The sequence below is a fragment of the Sus scrofa genome, chromosome 8 (assembly GCF_054392235.1).
Source record: "Sus scrofa isolate SSC_HxYL_T2T_F1_AM1 chromosome 8, Sscrofa_HxYL_maternal_Yorkshire_Landrace_v2.0, whole genome shotgun sequence".
In the NCBI taxonomy this organism is placed as follows: Eukaryota; Metazoa; Chordata; class Mammalia; order Artiodactyla; family Suidae; genus Sus; species Sus scrofa.
This window is the reverse complement of record NC_139390.1, coordinates 95,771,651-95,787,119: the sequence shown is the minus strand read 5'-3', so window position 1 is coordinate 95,787,119 and position 15,469 is coordinate 95,771,651. Positions and strand designations below refer to the sequence as shown.

Below are 15,469 nucleotides of genomic sequence, written 5' to 3'. Positions count from 1 at the left end.
ATTCTTTTTTGTTTATATTTCAAATGCATTTAAATTTTTTAATCTATTGGGAATATGGTAGGGTACTTTCATTCCCATTACAGATCTCAAATTCATTTTTCACCCATTGTGATTCTTCTTGTTTGCCCAGCCAGTTGAATGTTCCCTCTCTCTACTATTCAAAACCTGACACTGAATTACCCACTCATGAAGGGTATGCTTCATGCAAAGCTTTTGAACATGTATGTAGGAACAGGAATCTGATTTATGGACAGTTTTTAGCTTTAATTTTCCTTTTTATTTTCATTGACAGTAAAATCTTCTGGAGAGTACAATCAAGATAGTGTATTCATAGAAATAACATTAATAGAAGCTTGGTCATAAATGAGAATAGTCATAACAACGATCTCCCTTACCAAGGCATTCCACACAGAGAAATAACACAATAAATAAAGAATCTGCAATTTGTCACATAACAAATAAAAAAGAATTGCAACAACAAAAACTACAATTTTACAAGTGTTCTTATACTAAAAATAAAAGCAAAAATATGAGATCATGCACTAGAGACAAAAGCTACAAGTGAAGAGTTATAGCAAAAAACATTGCAAAAAATAAAAATGTTCAAGTATTGCAAGAGGAGAGGGGAAGATTGAAATGAAACAGTTTCAGGATAAATCAATTATATTTACTACTCTAGGAGGGACACTGACATAATTGTCTTTGTCCATTAATACTTTATGCTGTTAAAATACACACTATTATCCATTTAGAGGACAGATACCATTTCCTTGGGGCACCTCTCATATTACAAGGATGGAATAAAATTCACTGTTTACCTTGACTATAAATAAATGATAATACTTTAGGAGAAATATTCGCAAAAGCAGGCCAGTGTGATGCCCTGGAATAGTAAGAGCCTTGGTGTTAGGAAACTGGTTCTAGTCCTATTATTTTATATCATTGTCTGTGAAAGATACTTCCCAGTTCTGGAATAAAATTTTAAGTTACATTCCAATTTTGCTCTAAGAATTGAACTATCAGAACTAGCAGAGAGCAGTAAAAGTAGTAATAATAGTAATAACAAAATAAACATTTTTATCAATGCTTACTTTTTTAAAAAAAGGTAATGATAAAAGAAGCTGGATTGCTTAATGGAACTAAAAATTGAATAATGCTTTAGTGGGGTTGTTCCTACAGGATAACAATTTTTTCCCCAACATAACTAATGTAAGCAGTGCTTTTATACTTTGTGGTAGAGTATTACATCAGATTTAAAACAGTGGCTAATTTCTACATGATTAGGAAAGACATGTTTGTCATGGGAGTAAAAAAATAAAATTTGTCTGTTAAATTACACATAAATATAAGGTACAAATGTATTTTTAAAATACAGATTAAAATAATCACACTTGCATTGTGTACATACGAAAATACAGTATTTAATATTCAATATACACAGACACATTTATGATAAATGCAACTATTTGGCAATGCCAGTTCTTTCAGGGTTTTCACTGTCCCCTATTTCCATACTTATGGAAACAAAAAAGCTTTGCTAAAATCTCCTAGCTCTGGCGGACATCTTGAAGCAGTTTGTTAATTTCAGCCACCAGCTCACTGGCATCCATGAGTTCATGTTTGCCGTCATTGAGGTGGTTGAGCACATTGTCAAAATCATCTTCTTCATAATTTTCAGGGATCTCCTCCATGGCGGGCAACCATTTCGAAGACGGCTGCACACTAGAGTGAGTTCCAAGTGGGGGCCCAGAGTTGTTGGCGGGATTTTGAAAATGCGTACTGGCTGCCCAGGCCGCCACCCCTTGTGGGTAACCCACGGTCTTGGCTGGCAAAGGTCCCTTTCGGCGTTCCAGGGAGTTGGACCGATCCATTTCACTGCACTCAGCATAAGTGTCCAGGGAAGGGGGTAAGAGGCGCTGGAACACACTGCTCATTTCCGAGAGCAGAGAGGACGTGCTGGTGTCCCCAGAGTCCTCATCGTTCGGGGAGTCCTTCCCAAAAGTGGAAAAACTCTTCTTCTTCTCACTAGAATCTGCGGGCTGCGTGTCATCCTCAAGAGTTTGGTGAGGATGCTGCTGCTGGGGCTGTGCTGGGAATTCTTCTCCCGGAATGAACATGTTACTCCTATAATCAGAGGAAGGCGAGGGCAGTGGGGGCATCCAGCACTGGTCGGAGTGTCCCAGGACCCTGCACTCTTCTGTGCACAGCCTCATAGCTGTGCTCAAGAAAAGCAATGAGAATTCATTACTATATTTAGTGTGGCTCAAAAATCATAGAAAAGTTATAATTTTTTAAAAAAATAGAATAAGACAGTTTTAAACTATAACCCTAATACTAACCCATTATTTTACACATGTAGGTAGACTACAATAATGACTCTGACGGCACTATATATATACACACACACATACATATACATACATATATATTTTCTGGCATATATATTTTTTTCTTGTCTATTAAATAAGGAAAGGAAGGTTATGGCATGTGCTTCTCAGGAATATCATCTGCTACTCAAATAATGAGAAAATGGATTGATAACTAATACACGAGAAAGACCGGAAAAGAGCTAAGGTATGGTCATGAAATATTTGCTTAGCATAAATTCTATAAAAACCCAGAGATATAAGATGAAATCCTTATGTTTGGAATGCCAACAGATAGCCTTGAGTAATACCTTTGAGTACCTTCTAGGTATTGAGGTCTGTCTGAACTACTTTACTTTTCATGAAGGCATCAAGGATATAATAAGCCATCAGGTAATTATACTTACCAATCTTTCTTAAAAGCATTAGGGATTATTTATTGACTTGTTACTTAAAATAGCAGTGTAGATTGTCCTCAACTACCAGGCATCCGTAGTTACCCTGTTAAGAAGTCTTTTCAAGGTTTGAAATTCGAAGAGTTGGAAAAGTCATCAAAGATGAAGAATATGAAAAACCATTGGTTAGTTCTTCCAGATGCTACAATGCTCTATTGGAATGTGAATGGCCGTACTCATAGAAAATAATTGATGATATGAGAAAAGTAGAAAAATGAAGGGGGAGGAAATCTCTAAATTTGGCAAATATAATAACTATACTACATAGCAACCTAGAAATGTGGAGATGTAAATATACTCCACAAATCATTCATCTCTTTCAGTAACAATTTGGTCTCTTTAATATAATGGTTTCATTTTAGAGCAAAGGCCAGAATACAGAGAATGCAAGTTACCTTAGATTTGAACAAAAACTGGATTGATATCAGCTATATTCAGAGCTAATTTTATAGATGTAGCTACATAAGAAGCGTTCTCTTCCTCCCAAATTTATTGCTAAAAAGGATGACTCTTGAACAATGCCAAATCTCTTGTCAGGGGAACAAGCTCTTTGGGATGCTTATTGCTACATCCACAGCACCAGGTAAAGTGTCTAAAGTGTCTGCATACAATAGGCATTTGCTGCATAGTCTCTAATCATCAGGGAAATACAAGTTAAAAAGCACAGTAAGAAATCACCTCAATCCTGTCAGGATGGCTGTAATGAAACACAAACAAAAGAACCAAAAAGCAAATAAATAAATAAAAAAACAAGTGAGAGGGAGTGGATAATATGGAACCCTTGGACACTACTGTTGGGAATGTAAAATGGTGCAGCCACTATGGAAAATAAAATGGTGGTTACTCAAAAAATTAAAAAGAGAACTGACATATGATCCAGCAATCCCATCTGTAGGTATTTATCCAAAAGAACTGAACTCAGGATCTCAAAAAAAGAGATATTAGCATTCCCCTGTTCACTAAAGCAGAGATATGAAAACAAGCTAAATGTCCACCAAGTGTCGAATGGATAGAGAAAATGTAGTAGTGCATACAGTGGAATATTACTCAGCCTTAAAAAAGAAGGAAATGCTCCAATATATGATAATGTGGATGAACCTCGAGGACATTAAGCTTAGTGAAATAAGCTTATCACAGAAGGACACATATTTCATGATTCCATATATATGAAGTATCTAAAATGGTCAAATTCATAGAATCTAAGAGTGAAATAATAGTTAACACGGTTGGGGGTAAGGAAATATAAGGAATTCCTAATTAACAGGCATACATTTTCAGTTAAGCAAGATTAAGACATCCACTGTACATGATACCTGAAGTTAAAAATACTGTATCATACAGTGAAAATTTTAATAGGCTAGATCCCCTAGTAAGTGTTTTTACTTAATATAATTTTGGAAAATATTTATGCACAAAAAAGTAAAGAATAAATGTTCTAAAAGGGTTCCCATCGTGGCGCAGCAGAAACGAATCCAACTAGGAACCATGAGGTTGTGGGTTCGATCCTGGCCTCGCTCAGTGGGTTAAGGGTCTGGCATTGCCCTGAGCTGTGGTGCAGGTCACAGACACGGCTAGGATCTGGCGTTGCTGTGGCTGTGGTGTAGGCTGGCAGCTACAGCTCAGATTAGACCCCTAGCCTGGGAACCTCCATATGCCATGGGTGTGGCCCTAAAGAGCAAAAAATAAGAATGTTGCCTTTCAGAAAAGGAGAAGTAAAGGACTTGTTAAAAGGTATGGAATCAGTGCTCTTCATCATTTGAGCATTGAAGATAATTCTGTTCTTCTACCTCATCAATTCTGGGCCTCAATTCTTAAGAGAGAAAGTGGGTAAGTTGAGGAACAAAATTGAAAGCAAGGATTGTGAGAAAAAAATGTCTGATTGCTAGGAAGGCTAGAAATTCAAAGTAAGGAAAACACTGGACAGTGCAAATGCCAGTCCCACAGGAATCAGTATGGAATGAAAGAAAAAGCAATATTGAGAATTAGTTGTGTCACTTTGCTATGAAGAAAGGATAAATTTAAATAAGAACAAAAAGATGTTTAGATGTGCTGACTTCATGCATTATTACTATTTGGAAATATTTACCAGCTACTGTTGTTAATCATATAAATATAGACAAACCAAAAGTGTTGAAGGTAACTGGAACACTTTAATGTCAGTGAGGTTTTCTCCGCACTGAGATAACTACCAAAGTGGTAGTATCAGTTTTTCAGGTAGAAAGATGACATGAGCAATGATTTGGTGTGTTATATGAATTTTTTTCCTAATTCCCCAAGTCTCTGAAAATGTAAAGGAGACCTGTCTATACTGTCTTACTTACATCGTGTTAGAAGGAAGAGGAGCAGACCTGACAACACCCCTTTGTTTTCTGGATTTAATTCTGTGGGAAGGACTTAATTGTTTGATTCATTTTGTGTGGTTTTTAATGTTTAATGACAGGTAGAAAAGGAAAATATTATATAAGCTTCTAAGAATCCTGAGCATGAATAACTTTCTAGAGAACTAAATGAAATGAAAATAACCAACAATATCATCTGGGTGATTAAAACAACAGTTCACGTTCAAAAATAAGTGTGATCATAGAAATTTTTAGACAGGGAATGCTACTTTATAACTTCACATAAATGGACTTCAGTTATAAAATAATACATTAGCATAAGAATTTATAATTTTAAAAGCTTGAAAAATGGATGAATAAAGACTAATGGAGAGGAGGACCAAAATAATAGAGATGGAAGAGTAATGGCATACAAGAGGGCATTTCTTAATTTCATTGGTATTTTCACTCTTTTCCCTGGAACTCAACTGTTTGAAATCATCCTCAGCATACATGTCTCTTATTGTATCCAATGATCTATATCCAATGATTCAGGACTTGTCAAGTGCTGCAAGTGACAATTCCATCACTCCTTGAAAGTTCTGCCAGGTGGTTAAATTTTTTCTGGAAAAGGAAAGTTATGGTCAAGCAGAGGATGCTTCTTTCCCACTGCATGATGGTCAGTTTTGTCCCTGTGCTAGACCTTATAGGTAGGGCAGGAAGCAAGCATCTTGTTATACTAAGGATATAAGAAGAAAAACATATGTTTAACTTCTTTCAAGCCATTAATCATTGAGTGAACAATCAGTTCTCCATTAAGAGCCTGCCATATGTAAAGTGCAATGATAGCTGCATCCCCTCACATGGATTCTGGTATGATTCCACATCAAGAGCAGGAAATGAGGTCATAACTGCCCAGTTAAAGTGCCAAACTCTATGATGCTGAGGGCATGTTAAAAAAAAGAAAAAGGACAAATACTGAATGATATCATTTATATGTGGAATAAAACAAACTACGACAAACTAGTGAATATAACAACAACAACAAAAACAGACTCACCAGACATAGAAAACAAAGTGGTGTTAACCAGTGGGGAGAGGGAAGGGGGTAGGGGCAACACAGGTGGGTAGGGGAGTAAGAGGTACAAATTATTACGTATAAGATAAGCTATAAGAATATACTATAAAACTTAGGGAATAAAGCCAATATTTTATAATAACTGTAAATGGAGTATAACCTTTAAAAATTGTGAATCACTATATTATACATCTATAAATTATATTGTACAGCAACTACACTTCAGTAAAAATAAAATGAGATTAGAGGTAGAGGCTGAAGTAGTTAAAGAGCAACTTGAAACAAAATCTGAGAGTTGAATAGGATTTAGGCAGATAAAGTGAAAAGAAGCCAGTTTTTCAGGTAGAAGGATGACATGAGCAATGATTTGGTGTGTTATATGAAGAGATGGCTCTGCCTATTGCAAAAGGAAGTTAACATGTTCTCAAAAAGTTGTTCAAGCTGTATGAAAGAGAGATGTGACAAGGGAAAAGTACTGGAGAGCGATATCAGTTCATGTGCTGGTGCAGTAAGCCAGCCATACAAGGAAAGTCAGGAGTAGGATACTGGCCATGAGAATGGAGACAACATGGAATTAAAAAGGAATGTTTGAATTAAGTAATCACAGATGATAAAAAGGAATAGCTCAATCAAGAAGCAGGATCACAAGAACATCCTGGCGCAGCTAATACTTTGGGAAAAGGGAGATTTTGCAGGCATATGTGTAGTACTGGAGTTCAAAGTTGAATGAGTAAGGACAGAAGTATGTTGACAAACATGAGCCAACAGACAAAAATGCATGCTGACTCTACTGCTCAGAATGCAGGATCCTTCTGTGGGAATTAATGGAATGAATGACCAGAAATGACCCTGTTGGCAGGCGAAGCAACATAACATAATCTATATTTGATCACAGTCTGATGCAGAAAAAAAGAGTTGGAATAAAACACTGTTAAGTCCTAAAAATAGTCATGCTTTAGAAAACTGTGCTGATTTCTATTAATGACATTCAGATGTGGACTTTTTTTTTTCCTACTTGGGATATTTTCTGGGAATGTAAGTTTACAAAGCAAGTTTTACACCCTCATGTGCCAGCAGAAGCTGCCAGGGTGAAGAATAAACCACAGTATGGGTGATGTTAACAACAAAATGATGGCCATAATTAAGGGATGGTAATCTTTGATAGTCAATTAAGAATATTTCTATCTATACTAGCCAAACATAAATAAAGCTTAAGATATTTTATGGGTCATCAGTGATTTCCTGGTGCTCTATGCCTCCAGAATAGTTTCTACAACACCCCCGCGTACAGCCAGGCAGCTAGTAAGGCAGCTGAATATGTTCTGTAATGCGGTCTATGGTAATGCAATGCTATACCCTAGCCAAAAGCTCCTACCACACACTCGGATTAAATATGATTGTGTAAAACTGGAATTGCTTTGTAAAGAATTGTCTGTATATTAATGATAGTATAAAGGTGAGCATCTAACTCTGAAAAGAAGTGTAACTTGGGAGGAGTTTAAAGTCACTCACTAAACTAGACTCATTATTATCCAGAGTTTATCAATATCCAGCTATTGTTTCCCTGATGTCTGTATTCTTTAACACTTTTATTTTATTTTAATTCAAGCATTAGTTAACACTCCTGCCGTGAACGTATCTGGTGGTAACTATGAAAATATAGGATAGAGCAAAAGAGGAGTCTTGACTTTAAAAAAAAAAAAAAATTAGACCACGATAAGCTATTGTATTATACAATTTCAGAATTAAAAAGGACTTTAGGCATCATTTAGGCCCAGAAGTGTCAAGGTTATCTAAGTAGGGGCAGTTATTCTCCTTGTATTAATACTGATAAGTTGAAATTTCAGTAAGTCAACTGTCTACAGTTTAAAAAATAATATGAAATATTGATATTATACTCTTATACTTTTCTGTTTTATGAAATAATGTAATTTGGGAAATCATGTTATTCAGAATTATGGATCAATATTCAAAATTAGAGTTCCATCAGCATCATAGAATCATAGAAATTCAGCTGGCGCTTTCATTTCATAGGTAAGAATAATAAAATTGGTTTCTCATTGAGCAGGTTGTCTGAGGCCATATGTATTACACTAGGTTCTCAAGGATTTCTATTTAAATTGGTCTAGGGAGTCTATGAATTAAAAGAAAGATGCCATGGGTGACTGTGTAAGTTTGGCTCTCAATGTACATTGATGGTAGAAGTAGCCCTTAATGCCACTTGAAGTCCTTCCCATACATTCATCCTGCCAGAAATGCAGTATTACTTACAGCAATGGCATAATTAAACAAGCAGCATTTAATAGTTTCACAGACAGTAGTAAGACTTTAGAATATAAGAACAAACAAACCACTCGATGTATTAAAAAACATAAAACCTTTTAACTTGCTCTTATTCTTGATGGATTAGTGTTTAAGAATAGAGGGGTTGGTTCAAATCTCACCTCTACCATGTACAAATTGCTTGATTCTGGACACATTTTTTTAACCTTTATAAGCTTGGTTTTCAAATCTAAAAAAAAAATGTGGACACACCTGTTATTACAACTACCACTAATTCCTATGTCAGAGTGTTGAGAGAAGCAATGCAGGCCTCCATGGGCCCAGAGTAAGCACCAGGGCATGGTTGGTACCTACTACTGTGACTTCTTGGACTAATATTAATATTGATGCAGCTATTGCCACTGCCACCACTACTGTACCACTGAGGAGAGCCAGAGTTGCTGTTTATTGATGCTGAATGAATTTCTGTGGCTCTGAAGCTCCCTCATGTCTATTTCCTAAGCTCTCTTACTTGTCTACATTTAGAAACCCGATGTCCCATGGAACTCAGGCAGGTAATAGAACATTCTTCTGCCTTTCTTTCATTTATCACTTCATTTATTCATTTAGCAAGTGGCAGTTATTTGATCAACATTCTGTGGAATTTAGAAGCGTAAGTAGCCAAGGGAATATTTATATGTTCCTAAGGGTTGACTTAATAATAGTCTTTACAAACAGGGTTGTTACAGTGATGCACTTGGTATTTACTCAGCTGGATCAGAGAGTTTCTGACAGTAGGATGAGAGAGAAGGGACTCTGAGGAAAATGTGGCTCAGAACTTAATAGGATCCCCTCCATCTAGCTGTGTACTTATAAATTCCCCTCCTGCAGGCCTGTTCCTCTGCCATTACAGTGGAGACATAAAATGAAAGGTGACAAAAATATTTCATGCATACCATCTACAGAGATGCATTCTTTCCCCTATTTTTAGTGGTTAAATATACCATTCCCTAGTGTATTTTAATCTCTGATTATGTGAGTTGGTTCCCATCACAGGAAACGTGTCCTCCAAATTACAGTCCAGTTCACCACTGGGCACCAAAACAGACTGTCTGCATAAAAACAGCCACCCAGTAATTTTATAAAGACTTGCTCAAGAGTGTCCTATGGCAGTAGTGGATGGGGTAGAGAGGGGACAGAAGTGTGGTTTTCTCTCCTCCTCTGCCTACTCCTTCCTTATCCTCTTAAGCTTGCATGCTTATTTCCATTCTCTACCAACTGTTTACTATGAATTTTAATTAAATAATTTTAAATTGTTTCAGTTTATGTTCAGTTGCTAATAGTGTGCATATGACAGATACTTCAGTGCCAAGAACAAAGAAGAAATAGAAGCATGGGGAAAATTGCTCCCTTCACTGGTATAGTGGATCTGAAAATAAGGATTTATCTCTCCCTACTCTCTTACCTGCTGGAATTCTTCCATCTGTAAGAAACAGGTCACTGAACCCTTCACCCAGCAGCCTGTCTATTGGAGAATCTCGTCCCAGATCATAATCACTGTCTCCTGCTTCACTGTCCCCACGGCCACTGTCTTTCAAGCTAAATTTGTCCATATCTTGAAGGGCATATCTAGAAAGAGAAATCAGGGAAAGTATAGTTTTTAACTCTTCAGCATTTATGATATTTGAAGCTTAATAGGTAGCACAAAGGTAATTCATACCTATAGCTCCTGGAATATTTGTTTCCTCGAAAACTTGGCCTTGGCTGATATTGTCCCTGGTGAAGCATTGAAAGAAGCTGGGAGACCTGCTGGAAACCAAATAGACAGTACAGATTCCTGGAAACAAACCCCCCAGTACTCCCAAGCTTTCAGCAAGGAAAACAGTTGCTGTTTCATCCTAGTTAATTGAACATATTATCTCCATTTTAAAGATTTGCATATGCTGGACAATGATAGGCCATACAGCCGACTACCAAACAGAACTGAAATACATCCCAGGGAGATTTGGAAGCTCTTGTTCAACTGACTTTCTTTTTGAAAGAGGATTCCCTTATCAATAACTGCTTTCTCTATTTTGTAGTTCAGATTAAAGTGATCAGTTATAAATGCATGGAGAATGCTGTAAAATAGAACAGTCTAACACGTGTAGTGAAATTAATGTCAGAAAATTTTCAAAAATTGAACAAATACACATGCATTGAAATGGGATCCTGGAGACCTCAGTTTTTTAAATTTTTCTTAGAGACCATAACTGTGAGAATAAAGTGAGCCCCTTTATTTCTGGCTTGAAGTATCATAATCTGGGCATGAGGGGACTCAAAGTAGATAGTCCTTTGCTGGCTTCACATTTATTTTTCAATACTCCACAAAATACATGCAAAAAATTCTTTATGAAAAACTTGAAACAGTGTGCTAAGGTGTGTATACTTGCTGCGCCTACATGATGTAACTTGCATCCTATTTAATTTACATGATGTTAGTATAGTTACTTATGAATGGAAACTGTTAAGAACTAACACATACACCACTTCTGATCACTAATTGCAGGCTCTGTCAGTGATCAGATTAGCAGGGTGTGATCTTACCTCAACAGCAGGGGTGGCGTGGGTGAGCTCTAATGAGAAGTTCTCTGGCACGTGGTTGGAAGAGATTGTCACCAAACTGTTGAGGGACTGGTGACTGTTGTGACTCTGCCGGCTGCCCATCTGCCCTCTTTCTAAGGTAGGAGATGAAGACGGAGATGACCTGTGATGAGATCTGATGGGCAGAGTGCCATTTACTGTAGGCACCAGCGTGATATCTCCTTTGTGGATCTGCCTGGAGGGTCTCTTTGGGTGGTGCTGGTAAGTTGATTCTGCTACCCTGCAGTTGTAGGATCTAGTGTCTTTCTTTTCTCGGTTACACCTAGTTGCAAACAGCACCATAATAACCAACAACACTGCACAAATTGCTCCTAAGGAAATAATGATAATCATGGAGACATCCAAGGATGCTTGGCTTACTGAGGTCATTGCTGTACTTGTCACTGACTCTGCATATTCAAAGATCATACACTTCAGAAGGACTTTGGTATGCAGCTGAGGATTGCCTTTGTCCTGGATGACAATTGAGAGCTCCCATTCTGTATAGGGAACAGATTCCATGCTTACGTTGGTATGGATGTCACATGATCGTGGATCCATTACAAAGATATTCTCCTCATTGCCTGCTATGATGGAGCAGCTGAGTTCAGCATTCACACCGGAGTCTCTGTCAATTGCCCTTATTCTTGTGACATGAAAGCCGCTTTCGGCCCCTTTGGGGATGGAGATTTCTGCAGTATTATTGCGTAGTGCAGGCCCTATAACCACAGGGACATTGTCATTTTCATCAATGATGGTAAGCACAACTGTGGTGTTGCTTACAAGTTGCTTTGGACTTCCACCATCTCTTGCTTCGACCACAAAAGTGATCTGACTCACTTCCTCATGATCAAAGATTCTGAGGGCATAGATGGCTCCATTAGATGGGTCAATGGTTACATATGTAGTTATGGAACTTCCCAGGATAAAACTCTCCAAAATGGTATATGTAACTTGCCCATTTTCTCCAAGATCAGGATCTGTGGCTGTAACAGTAGTGATATATGCCCCTGGCGAGTTATTCTCTGAGATTGCAAATTCATATCGACTTCTCTGGAAGTGAGGTGGATTGTCGTTTATATCATTGATTTGAACAGTAAAATGTTTTACTGTAGAGAGACTGGGTGTCCCCTTGTCCTCCGCGATTACAGTCAAACTGTACTCAGATCTCTTTTCTCTATCCAGTGTGGCATTCGTCAAGATTAAATAATTGTTTTCATACGTCTTCTGAAGTTTAAAGTGACCATGTCCATGAAGCTTACAAACTATTTCTCCATTTGGCCCAGAATCCTTGTCCTGAACTCTAACCAAGGCAACAAATGTGTCAATAGGATCCCCTTCAAAAATATAAGATATTTCTTCTTTTCCAGGGGACATGAAGTTTATGTTAATCTCAGGTTTATTGTCGTTCACATCCACAACCTTAATTATAATCTTGCAGTGAGCCGGGATTGAATTTGGACCCAAATCTTGAGCCTGAACATCAATTTCATAGGATTTGGTGATTTCATAATCCACTTGCTTGAAAAGAGTCAAATGTCCTCTTTCTGAATCAATCTTAAAAGTCTCTATAATTTTGGGAGACACATGACTGCTGAAGGAATAGACAATTTTCCCATTGGCGCCCTCATCTGGATCAGTGGCATTCAGATCTAGGAGCAAAGTGCCAACGGGAGAGTTTTCTAAGAGTTGTATTATATAAGACTGCTGCTCGAAAGCAGGGCTGTTGTCATTAGAGTCTGAAATGCTGATTTTTAGTATGGATGAGCCAGACCTCTGAGGGACCCCCATGTCCGAGGCGGTGAGCCGAAGCTCATAGCTTGACTTTAGTTCCCGGTCCAGCTCTCTCACCACTATGAGTTCTGCATACTTAGCTCCATCAGTCCTGGTCCGGACCTCGATATTAAAAAAATCATTAGCGGAGAGAGAGTATGTATGGAGGGAATTTTCTCCAACATCTGGATCAAAAGCACTGTCCAGGGGGATACGAGTCCCAACTGCTGCACTCTCTGATATCTCAATCGGTATGAGAGATCTTGAAAACTGGGGAGAATTGTCATTAATATCCAGCACTTCAACTTCAATATGGAAAAGCTGCAGATGCTCAGTGGGTAGAGTGATCACATCAAACTCTATGGAACAGTTCAAGTTTTTCTGGCACAGTTGTTCACGGTCAATTTTTGCCCCTATGCTGATTTCCCCGTTATCCTCATTTACTACGAGTAAAGGAGAATTTCCCCTTTGCATGGCTCGAAAACGAACAGTCGAAGGATTAGGCAGCTTAACTAAAACATCAGCCACATCCTCTGATAGTCTTGCAATTACTGATCCAACCCTCTGCTCCTCATAAATCCTGTATTTCAAATTCTTGCCCAGTGCATCGGAGTTGAAAGATACAACCAGGAGTGCAAACACAAATCTAAAGTGCATTTTAGCATTCATTTGGTACATCGGTCAGTTTATGAGATTCCTCTCACAGAGCAAGTTAAAACCACAAAGCAATTCCCTCAACTTCCTTTGGCAACTTAAAGCTAAGCTACATTTGGTACTTGAAACTTGAAAGCGCCTCTTAATAACCCAGCACAGCAATTAACAGCTCGCAAACTTTTGTTTTATACACACCGTGTCACGACTTCCAGACATTACCGGCATGGAGTCCAATCCTTGCATTTGTTTGGCTGTTTGTCCTCTTGGCAAGCAAAAGAGTGTCACCTCCGCGTTTTCCCCCTTGTGTAGTCGGAATCCATCTATTGCAGGGTGCTGGCGGAGTCTGCAGTGGATCTTTCCTGAGCGATTCTTTCTCCCTTTCTCGCTCGGCTGCAGACTAAACACCCGTGATTGCTGACTCCAGTCTAAAATCTGTACAACTTCACTTCAACTCAGACAAAGCTCTCCTGCCCGGCGTGTGTTGAATCGCTTCCAGCCAATCAGCGTCCTTCCAAATCAAAAGCTGATGGAGTCCCCAAAGCGAGGGCAGGGCGGACTGGAGTGGAGGGTGGGAGAGGGAGAGATGGGAGGAGGAGGAGGGCGGGGGCTGGAGGCGCGGGAGCGAGCCGAGCTAGCAGGGCTGGTGGGGGCTGGGGGAGGATGGGAGAGGCTCCTTTACTGTTCCTCCTTTCCCCCACCCCTCTCCCCCTCCTCCTCCTCTCCATCTACTGCATTCACTTTCTCTGAGCGTGCCACGACAAAGGGGAGACAAATTACAGAAGAAAAACTTCAAATCAACTTCTGGTTGCCTTTATTTATATGGCATTTTAAATTGTCCTGGTTTTCTTAATTGCCCTTTCTTCTTCCACAAACATGTAATCATCTTGCTTTTCATAGTCCTTAAGTACTGGTTTAACTTAAAATACCTCTAAGTGCGTTTTGTTGGTGGAGGAATTTAATAAAATTTGAAAACTTGCTTCTAATTATGCTTCTCAGCCCGCCTCCTTCCCCTCCCCCTCTGTAAATACTTGGGTCTTTCTCATCCTGTGAGCACAAGCAGATTTTCTTGGGGCTCTGTTTTAAAAAACAGACCAAGTAAAGAGGTTTCATTTTCTGTTTTTCTTTCATCTTTATTCTTTGAAGATAAGAAAAGGGCTCTTTTCCACTCTTGATTTCTCTTAATTAGCAAGATTTAAAGGAACACCTTAGAATTTGAAACTAATTAGCAATATAGTTCTCCCTTATAACACTGCCAGAGTTTTGGCAAAATTGGCTATGGCATTTCTTTATCCCGGTACTTCAAAAAATCCTATTTACCTTTGGTAAAAGACATCTTATGCTTTAAGCATGCCAGTTTACAAAAAAGTACTATTTTTACGTGGTGAGCCTTCACAATGAATACTGGGGGAACATGGACTCAGTAGTTTACAAGTCAAATTTTTATAATATATGTATTATTTATGAAAACACTTTTGGGATATGTATTTTAAAAACCCCAAACTTGTTTACATTGAAGAATAAAATGCCTGAGCTGAAAATTGCATTTTGTGTGCATCAAAATGCTAAGGAAATATCATGGGAGGTTTGTGCTCTATCCAGGTCACAGAAACTGATATGGTATTCTTATTTGAAAATATGATTATTTATGATGTTCTTTCTGCTCTGCAATTCCTTTTAAGTTTATCATCATGGCTCTATTCTTGCTGCTTTTTTTCATACCTCTTGCATTATTCCTCAGCTGTCTTCATCCACTTGCATATTTGCAGTTTCACATAATCTCGCTGTCACTTTTTTCCATTTATTTTCTCCCACTCTCTATTTTGCCCCCCAGAAACACATAAAAAAGGTAATTTTCTGATTTTTCCACTTTGCTTACTCTCGGCAGAGCTCAGCTAAAGTTACTAAGAAGGTTCTTTCCAAAAAAGAAAGCAGAGGAGTCTC

At 38.3% G+C, this 15,469-nt stretch overlaps 1 protein-coding gene across 2 annotated transcripts; it reads right to left on the bottom strand.

Annotated features, from left to right (window-relative positions):
- Window positions 1-254: 254 nt before the first annotated feature.
- On the bottom strand, window positions 255-13,972 carry PCDH18 (protocadherin 18). Of its 2 annotated transcripts, none has more exons than XM_021101588.2 (4): window positions 11,066-13,972; window positions 10,200-10,288; window positions 9,945-10,108; window positions 255-2,215 (listed from the first exon to the last, which is right to left on the bottom strand). In XM_021101588.2, the coding sequence occupies exons 1-4, from the start codon at window positions 13,550-13,552 to the stop codon at window positions 1,548-1,550; spliced, it is 3,408 nt and encodes a 1,135-aa protein (XP_020957247.2). In that variant the 5' UTR covers window positions 13,553-13,972; the 3' UTR covers window positions 255-1,547. The 2 variants fall into 2 exon arrangements, with proteins under 2 accessions (XP_020957247.2, XP_020957248.2); XM_021101589.2 differs by having other exon boundaries at window positions 10,200-10,285.
- Between the last annotated feature and the right edge of the window lie 1,497 nt (window positions 13,973-15,469).